General features: G+C 33.6%; 1 protein-coding gene across 3 annotated transcripts in view; it reads right to left on the bottom strand.

Moving 5' to 3' along the window:
• SBNO1 (strawberry notch homolog 1) overlaps nt 1-14,795 on the bottom strand; it is a 36,570-nt gene that overhangs the window by 11,960 nt on the left and 9,815 nt on the right. For all 3 annotated transcript variants that reach the window (XM_044673168.1, XM_044673174.1, XM_044673180.1), the window contains 17 exons: nt 14,071-14,231; nt 13,761-13,894; nt 13,527-13,617; nt 11,732-11,893; nt 9,505-9,640; nt 9,285-9,390; nt 9,015-9,168; nt 8,369-8,551; nt 7,946-8,043; nt 6,864-7,015; nt 4,749-4,946; nt 4,319-4,483; nt 4,044-4,216; nt 3,353-3,484; nt 1,049-1,184; nt 520-632; nt 122-193 (listed from right to left, as the gene is read on the bottom strand). In XM_044673168.1, coding sequence (XP_044529103.1) covers nt 122-193; nt 520-632; nt 1,049-1,184; nt 3,353-3,484; nt 4,044-4,216; nt 4,319-4,483; nt 4,749-4,946; nt 6,864-7,015; nt 7,946-8,043; nt 8,369-8,551; nt 9,015-9,168; nt 9,285-9,390; nt 9,505-9,640; nt 11,732-11,893; nt 13,527-13,617; nt 13,761-13,894; nt 14,071-14,231 — 2,366 coding nt within the window. The remainder of the gene's footprint in view (nt 1-121; nt 194-519; nt 633-1,048; nt 1,185-3,352; nt 3,485-4,043; nt 4,217-4,318; nt 4,484-4,748; nt 4,947-6,863; nt 7,016-7,945; nt 8,044-8,368; nt 8,552-9,014; nt 9,169-9,284; nt 9,391-9,504; nt 9,641-11,731; nt 11,894-13,526; nt 13,618-13,760; nt 13,895-14,070; nt 14,232-14,795) is intronic.

Genomic DNA, 14,795 nt, shown 5'->3' with positions numbered 1-14,795 from the left:
TTGGCATAAAATGAAAATCTTATTTTAAGCATTAAATATTATTCTCATATTAAATTGACTTCACTAATTTTGTTAAAATAAAGTGGGATCCCCGCCCCATAAGATTATAAGCAAAATCTACCTTGTTATCAAAGTTGAACCTGCTCAAATCTCTAGATTCTGTTGCTCTTCGGTCACCATGTGTGAGCGCCCCCTACCAAAAACACACACTTTCAAAATCATAGGACAGTAGTTCCTTTTATTGTAGACTAGTGGTTCCCAAACTTTTTTGGCCTACCGCCCCCTTTCCAAAAAAAAAAAAAAAAATTACTTAGCGTCCCTGGAAATTAATTTTTAAAAAAATTTAATAGCAATCAATAGGAAAAATAAATGCACCTTTGGCCATCACCACCCTCCTGGATCGTTGCAGCACCCACCAGGGGGCAGTGGCGCCCACTTTGGGAATCATTGTAGACTGATAGAATCCACCATATTGAAATTAATTCCCCCACGCCCCCAAATGTCTTCACAGGAACATACCAAACTCTCTAGTCTTTTAGCAACTATAGATGCAAATCTTTGTTCTCCAGCCAATTCAGAAATCAGAAATACGTATTCTGGAGCAGTAACTTGGTTTGATCTATGAGTTCTTCCTGTATATATTTAAAAACAAAAAAATAAATTATCTTTTAAGATAATTAGGTCTAGTCTTAACTTCAAGAGGAGTTAGTATTCAGTAAGACTTGAAAAAGTAAGCAAAAAACTCAACCTAAGATTTATTTGTTTCTGATGTAATCAACACAATAACTAAGGGGTAAGGAAACACTATTCCTTCGGTAGAAATATTCTACTTAAGTAAATAAATTAAAATGCTGTAATGAGCTGAATCTGTAAGAGGATCCAAGTGAGAACTCCAGTCTCCTGACTTTGACTTAGGAAACCATAAGCTAAAATATAAAAATTAATGTTCCTGACACTATTGCTCTATGCAATCCAAAATGGCTGAGTAATAATATAATTATTACCTTAAGAATTTTGCTACTTGAAAGTAAAATACAGTATAACTCACCAAATTGCTGAATGGCCCTATCAGCACTCCAAGGCAATTCCAAAGTCATATGTACTCTTCGCCTTTGATTTTTAGCTCGTCGATCTGCTTGTAATGAAATACCTGAACTGGCAGCTTCTGAGATAATGGCAATATTCTAGAACAAATAAACACAAAGTATAAAAGATCTCTGCAAGCAAAAGGAGGATGTCTGAATACTCTGAATACTCAATGAGGAACTACCAAATTCAAAATCTCCACAAGAATCTGGTGGCACTTATTAAACCTTAACTTCAAAGTATACATAACAATATTCAGAAACTTCATAATTAACGTCATATCTACTTTAAACTAAAAACAGCTAAGAGGACACAATGAGATGGATTAGGGGATTGAGAGTCATGCCTAGAGATAGAGGAGGTCCTGGATTCAAATCTGACTTCAGATACCTTCCTAGCTGTGTGACCCTGGGGAAAGAAACTTAATATCCATTGCCTAATCATTATACTTTTCTGCCTTGGATCTAAACATTTAGGATTCTAACACAGAAAGTAAGGGTTGAAAAAAAAAAAAAAAGCTAGAGCATTTTTTCTCATTCAGATTATAAAACAATACACCTCCTCAATCATCCACAACTTGTTTTTTTGGTCCAAATTGTGCCATCAAAAAATAATAAACTGATTTTATTATTTTTAAAGTGTGGAAGTTTTCACTAGTCCTTTAAGAATTCAGAAAGATGGATTATAATAATGCATACACTAAATAGAGATAATAATCTTATATTTGATAATGGAGCAGATGTGGCATTATTTATAGCTGGTTTCTTTTTCAATATTCTCCTACAGTACATGCATCCTCAGTAAAAATTCTGTGTTCTTCATTCACTACCATGAAACAAGAGACTGGCTTTGCATTTCTTCTTAGGAGTCACTTTGCTTGATATTTTCACATCTCTTTCTAAACTGTGCAAATTAAAGTTATGGTTTAGCTGCTATAAATCTCAGGAGTATTCTTAGCAATAATCTTTACAAGTTCCATTTCAGTAAATAACTTTCCAACATTATTGTGAAAAAAAAAAAAATTAAGGATTTGACATTCTTGGGCATTTCTGTGAGAAATGTACTTTCAAATTTTTGCTTTGACATCATGGATGACTGAACTGGATATATCAAGACAGCTTTAATATTTAATAACTTTCTTAAAGAACTGATATAACCATATATTCTTCAAATAAAGTTGAAGAATTTTCTCTTAAAATGCACTCTAGAAAAGATAGCATTTTCCTCTTCAAAAAGATATGATCATCAATGTATTGAGGTGTCCACAGAATTCTGAGAGTAGCTTCTTCTGTAGTAATCATATTTCCACTGTTATATAATTTTTATTTCCTATAAATTCGTCCTTGAAAGAATTGCATGGAAGCTTTTAAATGCAATATTCAGTGCCCTAATTGATGCTATTACATATGTCTGGTACTCTGATTTAGTGCGAAAGAAATTTTTACTTTTTTTCTGATCATTCTTATTACAGATACAATAACAACTAGTTGATGAAGAGCTTAGTACTTATCTAATCTTGAATTTAAAAAAAGTATCAAGAAATAAGATCTCTCCAAGAATAAAATAGTCCCATTAGCACCCCAAGTTTGTCAGTTACAATACTGTGAAAACAGCTTTCTAGTAAATGGAATTTGGATATACTATACCCATGGCAAATTAAAACAAAGAAAAAAACAAAAAAACCAGTGGTATAAGATTTGCAAAGCACTCTACATATATAATGCCAATTGACCCAAATGAACCCATTTCTAAAAATCCGTATTTTATATATATAAGGAAATTGATGTTTTAGAATTTTAAGTGACTTGCTTAGGATCACTGAGCTAAGCAAGTATCTGAGGTAGGGTCCAAACCCAGGTGCTCTGGACTCCACATTATCTTTAATAAATCAGTTCAATCAGATCACCAACTTTAAGTGACAAAAGTGAAAATGGTTATGTAACATGCTTTTAGAGAAGTCAGTCTTGGATTTTCTATATGAAGCTTAAAGGGAAAGTAACAGTTTTGGTTTTTTATATAATATCAAATGAAAATATGACAAAGGCATAAAAAGTATCAACCCTAATGATTTAAAGGACTCATAGGAAAACAGTTGTTAAATTATCATCTGAAAAAAACATAACTACTACTGTTACTTGAGCCATATTCCATATTTACAATAGTAAAATTTGTTCAGATAAAAATCATCCCTTGAGTATTTAAGTAATGTGCCTTGTATATCGAGAGTACTTTAAACCTGGGTGAAAATGATGGCTGAGAAACTTGCCTTATTCCCATCCATAAATCTCTGCTTTTCTGTTATATTCAGAATTTCCACTGGAACATCAGCTTCAGACCTTGACTCATAAGAGATGCTTCCATCATCATTGCTTACTACTCTCCCCTTTCGTCCAGTCATCTGGATAAATACAAAATGGTTAATTTCAACTGAGGCAGGAGAGACCATGTGGTAAAAGACTGCTGAGTAAAAAGGACCATACTTTTAATCATCAACTTTGAAGGAGCTCATAGGGAATTAAGAGGTCAACCAAGGGCAGCTGGGTAGCTCAGTGGATTGAGAGTCAGGCCTAGAGATGGGAGGCCGTAGGTTCAAATCTGGCCTCAGACACTTCCCAGCTATGTGACCCTGGGCAAGTCACTTGACCCCCATTGCCCACCCTTACCACTCTTCCACCAAGGAGCCAATACACAGAAGTTAAGGGTTTAAAAAAAAAAAAAAAAAAAAAAAAAAAAAAGGGTCAACCAGCTTGAGAGGAAAAAAAAGGGGGAGGTCATAGGGCAGAAATCATCACTTGTCTCAAGATACAGAAGGATTCACACCCACTTTACTCTAGACCCAATGTTCTTCCTACTATGAAAGACCCACCAAAAGGAATGTTAAGAATTCCCCAGACTGTAAAAGAAAAAACCAAGATACAAAAAAAGGCGGAGTCTTCACTGGAGAGCTACTTAATTACCTCTGCCACATTCTCTGGGCCACCAAGCTCATCAATAAGTTCATCCAATGTATTAGGAGGAAGATCTTCAGCTAATTTTTCCAATTTGTCTAATAAATCTTTCTTCATCTGCTGGGCTCTTTCAACAGCATCCTGACTTGTTACAAGGCTGTTGCTGTTACTATTACTGTTAGCTATATTTTGAAAGTCAATAAGTAAAATCAGTATTAATCTTTTTAAAAAATTATACTTAAAACACTACATATACTTCCTCTATAGAGAAATTATAATCATACCTTGTGTATTATTAGGAGTAGTGACAAGAGATGTAGAAGAAAAACTTGGTCGTTTTGATCCCAGACCTGACGCTAATAAGGCACTTTGAATAGAATCTGGATCAATACTTTTTTTCTTTTTTTTCTCTTTGCTTTTCTTGTGGTCTTTTCTGATTAACCAAGGATCTAAACATAAGAGAAGAAATCAATTCACAGATTAAGTGAAATTAAATTTGTTCCCATCACATGAGCTTATGGCTAAGCAGTTATAATACACAGGCTACTGGTAAAAGTTCTATTTTTAAAACACTTAGGTCAAACAAAACTCTACAGTCAAACGTTACTCTCTATTATATTATTGCCTTGAACAAAGATTACATTTTAAAAAGTTCAAACAACATAGTAACATTGTTTTTAAATGTACTGAGGATTTAAGAATATGTAAACTTGCCATCTTCATCATCTTCACTAGATTCGTCCCGAAATGGGTTGAAATCATCATCATCTCCAGAACTCATATTTTTTGAACTCTCATAGTCACTTTCTTCATTATCAGAGGCATCGGACTCACTTCCACTATCATCAGAACTGCTTCCAGTAAGGCCACCAACTTTCCGTGCTTTTTTGGCCTCTCTGCTAATTTCTTCTCCTATATTGCATCATGAAACAAAATGAGTTTTAATTCCCCAACACCAGATTCAATATTTAATGCTAATAAATGATTATTTCAAATAAATTTTCCATGATAAACATAATTTTACTCAAGTTTTCTTCAAATCAGATTATGATATAACCAACACGTACTTTCTTATTAAAAACCTATGTGCCTAGCAGCCTCTACCCTCAAATAACTCACATGTATATTTGTAGAGAAATGGAATCTTAATAAATAATTTACCATACTGAAGTATTTTAAAAGAGGTTTCCAAATGTCAGCCACATTAAACTATGTGCTGGTATATCATCCAGATATACAGAAGTTTCTCTTTGACAAATCCATTTAAGTTGAAAACTTCATACTCATCTTAAGACAAGAAATAGTAAATCCTAAATAATGATCAACAAGTAATTTTGAGAAAGGCTAAAAATCATTTTAAATTGCTCAACAAACTGACCAGTTTTAATGATAACATATGTTTCAACAATGGCAAGGTCAATAAAATTAAGTAATTTTCATTTCTCGGTTAACATGTAGAGGAACACAATGTCTGCTAATGCAGATGGCAACAAGATCTACTGGGAAATTTTTGGCTATAAATCCTTATTTATCTACTCATCAAAAGTAATGGTTGATTTTTTTTGGTGGGGGATGACCAGACATGTCATTCCATGGGTGCATTAAACTCCCACCAATAACAGAGATCACATTATCTGTAACTAGAGAGTTGTCACAAGCAGTAAGAGGTTGTGATTTGTGTGAAGTCACACAAGCCAGTACTTCTAAGACAGCAAATTTGAACCTATATGTCCATGACTGCAAGGGTAGTCACTATTTGCCATGTTGCTAAGAAATAGCCTTAATAGAATTCCATGAACTGGAAAGACCTCCAGGAATTGATGCAGAGTGAAAGGAGCAGAACCAGGAGAACATTATACACAGAGATGGATACACTGTGGTAAAATCTAACATAACGGACTTCTCTACTAGTAGCAATTCAGTGACCCAGGACAATTCTGAGGGACTTATAAGAATGTTATCCACATTCAGAGGAAGAACTGTGGGAGCAGAAACACAGAAGAAAAACAACTGCTTAAACACATGGGTTGATGTGGATATGATTTGGGATGTAGATTCTAAATGACCACCCCAGTGCAATTATCAATAATGTGGAAATAGTCTTGATCGATGACATGTGTAAAAACCAGTGGAAATGTGCATTGGCTGAGGGGGGTGGGGTAGAGTGGGTGGAGGGGAGAGTAAGAACTTGAATCATATAACCATGGAAAATTTTTCTAAAAGTAAATTTTAAAAAAAAGAAAGAAAAAAGAAAAAGAAATAGGCTTAATAAAAGGACAAATGATGGGTATTTGACACTAAGATATTGAGCACAATGGGAGGACTTTATAATGCTTTGGTGCTTGCTTTGTAAAGTATGTTTCCTATCTATGTGAAACGTGGCTGGATTATCAGGATTTTGGATTTCAGAGGTCCTGCCAACAGTTATGAAATACAAAGTCAACAACGTGATAACTTGATACATGAATTTGTTTTCCTACAATTCTCTTCACAGCTAGTTCTAAAAGTTCCATCCTGCCAGGATCTTCAAATTTTAAGAGTTCATGACAGCTTTTAAGGAGGCAAGGCTGATCTCTTGGAGTCACTAGAAAACATCCTTGATAGTCAATGTACTAAAAACCAAGTGAGTAAAGCTGGATTTTTACTGGCAGGATGATGACACAGGTTCAAGCCTACTTTTTTGCCAAATGAGTTTTAAAAATTGTATTTAGTACATTATAAAGTTTTAGGATTAACATTTGTGAAGAAAGCTTTCAGAATAGCTCCAGTTTTAAGGACTATTTGATTCTAAAGATTATTTATTACTTTCCAATGTCCTATAAGCATTACCTTTTCGTTTCTTGACTTTATTCTCCTTACAAGGACTATCTCTGGGTGAACTGTTGTTACTCTGAGCAGTCAAATCAATTCCAAGCAAACTAAAGAGTTTTTTCCTGTCTGGAGCTGGAAAGTGTTTTTCAATGAGTGACTGTAATACCCCTCTGTTTAAGAAAGAGAAAAAAATAATTAAAAACTGGCACTCTACTTAGTATGTCCTAATATCCTATTATTAATAATAATAACCTAGTAGTAAAAAACCATATATTTAAGATTTTCTTTCTTTCTAAATCCTTACATTTCGTCTTGGAATCAATATTGTGTATAGGTTCTAAGGGACAAGAGTGGGAAGGGCTAAGCAATGGGAGTTAAGTGACTGGCCCAGGGTCACAACAAAGCTAGAAAATATCTGAGGCCAAATTTGAACCTAGAACTTCCTGACTCTAGGCCTGGCTCTCAATCAACTGAGCCATCCAAGATTGTCTTATAAGGTAAACCAATCAGTCTGATCCTCTATATTCAAATAGTTTAAACAAAGCTCAAGTAAAAGATAATAACCATTTAATAAATGTAAAAATATGAGAAATCATATTCTGTTCCAAGGTGATTTTGTATTATCGAATGAAAAAGAAATAATATTTAGATGATATTTATACACTGCAGAGAGAAGACAAAAAGTACTATGCTGTGACACTTTGTAGGTTGTGCCCCAAGAGATAGACAGAAGGATGGATGGACACAGACATACCCAAACACGCTTTGTCTCTACAATCTTTCTGAGTCTATACAGGCTTTAGTTGACATGTGGAACACTTGATTTTGCTAAGGATTCCTGCCCCTGCAGCTTCAGAATCATTAGGCTATTAAACATTGCTATTGTACGAAATAATCTCAGAAGTCTTACACACTAATTCATAAAATACTAAAACCTGAGCAATATTATAAAAAACATTCCACAGTGAAGAATTTGTACATTAGTCTTACTGCAAAAGTTAAATTAGAGGAAACCATTTTAACTACTGAAAAATTCCCACTTTTTACAGTAAAATATACAAGTACAAGTAAAAGTACAAAAATAAAACCAAAAATATTACTTGGCTGTTGACACAAAGTCATTTAACTCTCCTCCACCCTCTTCTAAGGCTTCTAAAGTTCGAGCTTCTCCTGTTGACTGCAGACCAATTACAACACACTAGAGGGAGGAGGAGATATATTAAGTGCAAGATAAAAAAATACAAGAGGCTAAGACAAAGTAGGAAATTTATGGTTAAACTTTGGACATAGAAATATACAAAAACTATATTTTTGAAGATTTCTACAGGAAAAACAGATCAAACTCTACAATATAAAAAATCTCAGATCTACCAAAAGACACCTAAAATCTTGAGAAGTCAAAGGGATCCTTCCAAACTATTTAGTGTTGCCTCTTTATTTTTACAGAAAACAGAAACGAAGCCTCCCCACCAATTCTCACATACAAATTGAGATCGATTAGCTGATATCTTTTAATAACTTACTTTTCCATTCTTGATTTCTTCTCGTGCCAGCTGCACGACCCTCTTAACTTTGGATGCTATACACAGGTATTTGAAAAACCTCTGATGAGCAGACCAGAACTGTCCCCACATAGATTTCTTCATTCGCTGCTCTGCATCTATAAGATCTGCTGCTTGCTGAAATCTCTCTCTGGCATTTACCCACTAAATAAAGGAAATAGCAAAAGTTTACATGCTGCATAGCTAAATAGCTAAATAGTGTTTGCAAATGAAGATACTTGAAGCTTTTTCAAGTTACATTTGAATTTTTGACTATGGCATCAATGATAGTAGAGTCAACTTTTCTTCCTATCTCCTTGTTTTCACAGATTTTTAAATACATTTAATTCTATATAACATTCTATCAGAGTAATATATTTTTAGTTGTGAAAAAATACTCTAAACTCAGGACAATAAGGCTTAAATGTATAAGTTAAAAAAAAAAGGCTACTGGTTCAATTAGCATTTTAGCTAATAAGCACTTTTCTTTATTTCATATTTTTAAAAAGGAAAAAAAATATAACAAATTCAGGAGCTATGTGGGTTGGAAAGACTTTTACCACACTAAGCAAAATGACTGAAACATCAAATATGAATTTTTAACTACTAGGTAAAGTCAAGCCCATACCAGTTTCACTGCTTTATTATACATTCTAACATAGCTCTGGGAAAGGAGAACTTCTTCAATTTTGAAGGTCACACCAGTAAAGCTCAACTGCCTGGCGATGTACATGCCTCTCAGCTTCATATCCATAGCAACTATTTCCATGGCACCGACACCTCTAAAAAATGCCAAAAAATACAAAGTAACCCAGTAACATCATTAAAAAGAGTAAAATTTTAATACAAAAAATGATTTTTATTTCTAAAAGTGATGAAGTGGAATCTCTAAATTTACCTTCGTTCTACAGCTTGAATGAAATCACTGAATTCTCTAAATGGAGTTCCTTCACCCCATATTCCAAGTCTGTTCATATAGGCCATGTTCCTTGGTTCAGAAGCACCTTTAAGGAAAGAGAAAAAACAAGCCCCCAACCCCCAACCATTAGTGCTAGAGGCAAGGGTGTTGTAAGGAAGAAGAGAGTAGGAATGTTGGTGGAAAAATAAATGACACATACCAGTGGCACTAGCATAAACAACTCTGGCTCTTGGCAATTTGTTCTGCAGTTCCAGCACAGCTAAGCCTGTCTTGGTCGGCTTGGAAGAACCAACAGGACATAAGTTTTTGGCTTTGTGGCATTCATCAAATACTATCTTTGAAGAATGAGTCAAGAAATGAACCTCGTGAACATTACAATCACTAATTGTAGGAGAAAAAGAACTATATATTCTAAGTCTCTGAAGCTTCTACAATTTTTGTCTTGGGAAAGGAATATGAAAGTTGGGGAGAAATACCTGAGAATATGCCAAATAATGCCAAAACAAACCCAAGAAATACACAAATTTAATTATAAAATACTTTTTACACAAATAAAGTCAACCCTAAGTAACTGGAGAAATATTAAAATAACAATCCTAACTAATCTACTTATTCAATGCCATTCCAATCAAATTAACAGAAAAATTATCTCACTGGGCTAGAAAAAAAAAACAACAAAATTCATTTAGAAGAACCATAAATTAAGAATAACAAAAGAACAAATGAAAAAATACATAAAAGGAGGTCTAGAATTAACAATTTTAAACTGTATTATAAAGCAGTAATTATCAAAATTATCTGGTACTGGCTAAGAAATAGAAATGCAGCTCAGTGGAACAGAATAGACATACAACAAATAGTAGAAACTTTGTATTTGACAGAAATATAGATATAGGTTATTGGGGCAAGAAATCACCATTTGGTAAATATAGCTAGGACAACTGGAAAAGTTAGGCAAAAACTAGGTATAAAGCAATATCTTACACCATTCACTAAGATAAGATCAAAATGGATACATGATTCAGACAGAAAAGTAGATATAAGCAAATTAGAAAAAAAGAGGAGCATAAGATTAATGGATAGAAGAATTTATGAGTAAACAACAGATGGAAAGCATTGTATGATGTAAAATAGATAATTTTTAGTATATTAAATTGAAAAAGGTTTTCTACAAATAAAACAAATGTCAAGATTAGAAGGAAAGCAGAAAATTGGGGGAATGTTTTCATAGAAAGTCTCTCAGATAGGTCTCATATCTAAATATAGAGAACTTTGTCAAGCTTTTAAGAATAAGAGCCATCCCCTAATTGATAAATGGGCAAAAGATATGAATAGTTTTTGGATAAAGAAATTCAAAGCCAGATATAGGTAACATAAAACAATGCTCTAAACCCAAATCTATTGATTAAGGAAATACAAATCAAAAAAATTCCAATCATCTCACACCCATCAAATTGGACAAAATGACAAATGTTGGTGGGGATGTGGAAAAATGGGGACACTAATAAACTCTTGGATGGAACTCTGAACTGATCCAGATATTTTGGAGAGCAATTCATAATTAAACCCAGATTGCTACAAAACTCTATATATCCTTAGTTCTCAAGGAGATCAGGTGAAAAAGGAAAAGAACCTTTGTTCAAAAAAATTGATAGCAGCACTCTTTGTGGTGACAAAGAACTGGAAATCAAGGGGCTGTCCATCAATTGGGGAATGACTAAGCAAATTGTAGTATATCATTGTGAAGGAATATTACTACCTCACCATAAGAAACAATGAGCAGATTACTTTTTTAAAAACTTGGGAAGAACTACCTGAGATAGAATGAAACAAGTGGAACTAGGAGAACCTTATATACAGTCAGAGTTACTATTTGAAGAGTAACTTGTCAACATTCACCTCCAGAGAAGGAATTGAGAAGTAGAAACACATAATCTATATATCTTGCCAGATGCTATCTGTGATAGGGAAGGGAGGGAAGGGCTAAATTTATTTACAAACAAACAAAAATAAAATTTGAGGAGGCACTTAAATGAAGGTTCTCTAACTTTTTTTTTTTTTTTTTGGGGGGGGGGGGGAGATAGACCAGTGAGAATAGGGGATTGTGCCTGCAGATGTTTTAAAGATACACCAATTAAAGCTTCAAAGTCTCAGTGGGGCCGAACATCCTCTGAAATACAGTTTAGGGAATCCCATTTTATTTGGAGAATACACACAGGAGTCATATTAATTATTTTTATTCCCATGATCAGGTTGTCCCAAAGATATGCTTATCCTTCATAGTTACAGATTACACATTTATATTTTCAGAGAAAAATATAACATTCTTTCACTTCTTCAATCAATTACTTGGGAAATATGATTTTAAGATTTCTTATGTAACCTCCCCACTTAGTCCCACTTTTTTCCAAACACATAAAGGATACCACTCCATCAAAGTCATCACTACACCAATGTAGAAGCTGCTTTAATCTTGTTTTGTATTTACCACCAGACTGACTTTCACCAATGAGAGAAGAATAGGTAGCAAAAATAACGCCCTTTTTTACACTCCCATTATGTTTGGAAGAAATTTTTCCATATTTAAACTATAAGAGAAAGGGTAAAAATTCACAATTAACTTTATAGATCAAAAAACACTTTTATATTTTCATCTCACTGGATTCTTATAGCAAATTCAAACAGAAAGGAAGAGTAGGTATTACACCCATTAAATAGTCAGATTAAGGGATGGAGGTGGAATTAGAACAGACTTCTGACTTTCAGTCTAAGCTGTGTTCCATTTTACCACATTCTGAATGAATTATTTCACTATTTTATCTAGGTGGGTGATTTACTTTGAACTCTATGTAAGTACTTCAGGGTCTAAGAGATGAGTCTGCAGTTATCAGGTTTTTTTCTTCCAATTATATGAGCTATTTGATAGTCAAACAATACTTTTATATACTAGCCATGCATTCTGGGCTCCTAAGTGATTTGTGTTTAAATCTTCATTTAATTTAAAAAAGCAATAGCTCTAAAAAGTTTTACAGTCCTCTGAAAAATATCCCCAGGCCCCTTGAATCTTTTTGTTGATCTCGAAATATATGAAAACACTAAATATTGCCAGCACTAGATAGTAAAAATGATCCTAGCTTATTTACCATTTCTAAAATAAAATTCCATTATGAAATTTTCTTTTCAAAATGTTTTCTCTTTGTAGAATTTTTAAAAAGTTAAACTTAAAAACAGAAGTAATATGGTCAAAGGTCTATCACAACCAAATTTATAAGAACTCCCTACTGTTTTTTTTTTTTTTAAGCATACTGGCATCAATGATAAAAATCTACCCTTAATAGTAAAAAAGTAAAGAACAGTGCATCAAGTGAGAGAATACATACACTCCTCTCATCCATTCAAAAAATTTGCATTTGACCCTGGACAAGATACTTTACTATACTAACCTTGGTGTGCCATAGGTTTTCTCTCTATAAAATGGAAGTTTATGAAGTGTGAAGATAGCAAAGTATTGCAAGGGGCTAAAGCTTTATGTGTAAGACAATGTTCCTCCCTTAAAAGAAACAGGATATTTTTGTATTACTGTTTGGTCTGGGCTGTCTTATTCTGGTGACAGGGTTGTTAGAGGTGAAGATGGAGAATAAGGGAAAGATTTCAACTGCAAAGAGCTTTCCTCATTTAACTGGAGTTTTCATCTACCACCTGTTAGCCACAGCCTCATCACAGACACACTTTCAGGTAGGTATTTTTAAAAATCAGAGATAACTGTTAGGTGAACAGGGCAAGAAGTGGCACCTGTGGCTAAGATGATTTGATATAGAATTCAAAGTAATCAGTTCCTTTGGGAAAAGTACTATATATCAAGCCATGAAAATCCTTCTGCTATCTGTAGCATCCTTCTTTTTTGGTTAGTCACTCAAGAGATTCAATCTCTAAGTTAAAAATTCACATATTGCCATATCATTCTGTAGACACTGAAAATACATAGAACTACTATCAAGCCATATCCATTGAACTCTGAGGAAAATAATATTCAAAATTACTCAATAATAAGTATTTTCTCTAAAGCCATATTCTTGCTTGAAATTCAAAACATTTTATAATAAATGTAAAACTGACAGTTGGTAAATAACAACACAAATACATATAGCATGCATTTTGTTCTCCTCACACAAGCATACCTAAAGTTTTGCCTCAATCGTACATAGTAAAAAGTTTCCACACCTTATTTAATGAATGAACCGAAATGTTTTTTGCTCCAATGTCCCTCAAATCTCTTTCAGCATCATATTTTAAATCATTTGATACACTAAACCTGTAAAAAGGAAAAAATAAAAAAAAAAATTAAATAGAAATCACATTAATCTAAAAGAATTTTGGAACACCACATTACCTTGGACTCCCCAACTCAAAGAAAGCCCAACAATTTCCACATATTTAGACAATCATTACACTTACCATAATGCTCTTTTTCTACTCAAAAGGTAATTCTCATAAATTATTCCAGCTATAGTTCTCCCTTTTCCTACACCAGCACCATCACCTATCAAGAATCCAGCTCGATCTCCATTAGGTAGAAATGTTTCATGTTGCTGAAAGAGAACAGGCATTTAATGAATCATTTCATTTTTAAAATGATGCAAAATTGAATGTCTTCAGACATGAGATCCACAATAATTTAGTTTTTTAAAAAACCTATGGTAAAAAATCAAGGTTTACATTTTGAATGAAGTATACAGCCTTACATAATACTAGTACTAAATCATACCTGGGCTGCATATGTGATAGCTTCAAGTTGTAATGCTGACAACCAGCCATTATCAATGCTTTCTTCAGATATGGATGTTTTGTACCAAACATCAGGGGGTGTGACACTGGATAAAGAGCTGGTTTCCACTACTGCATCAGGGTGCCTAAGGCCAATTTTCACTAATTAAAAAAAGATGAAAAAGAAACATCTTAAGAAATGTAGAGCACAGTCCATAAATGTTTCCATCTTCTGCTATGAAATAACATTTAAATATGAAAAACCATCTAAAATTAACTAAATTGAAAATTGTTTAAAAAGACATTTTAGTTAAGAAGGGGGACTAAACTGCTACAATGATATCAAGGACAAACAAGCTATTTTTCTTCTTCTATAACAAATTACATTAAAGGGGGGAGACGGATGGCTCAGTGGATAAATAACCAGGCCTGGAGATACATGTTCTTGACTTCAAATGCAATGGCAGATACTTCCTAGCTGTGTGACCCTGGGCAGTTCATTTAATCCCCATTGCCTTAGAACCAAAATACAGTATTGATTCTAAGATGGAAGGTATGGGTTTAAAAAAAAAAAAAAAAGAGAAGAGAAAGAAATAAACCAGCTTAATAAAATTTTGGAAAATGAAGATCAGAATACTGTTTGCTTTACAATGTTCTTTTAGCCACATAACTATCAGTTCCATGGCAAAACAACACAGTATTATATCCTATTTTAGCCTTAGTTTT

The sequence above is a fragment of the Gracilinanus agilis genome, chromosome 1 (genome assembly GCF_016433145.1).
Source record: "Gracilinanus agilis isolate LMUSP501 chromosome 1, AgileGrace, whole genome shotgun sequence".
NCBI lineage: Eukaryota > Metazoa > Chordata > Mammalia > Didelphimorphia > Didelphidae > Gracilinanus > Gracilinanus agilis.
The sequence above is the reverse complement of the archived record's forward strand: the minus strand, read 5'-3'. Positions and strand labels throughout refer to the sequence as shown.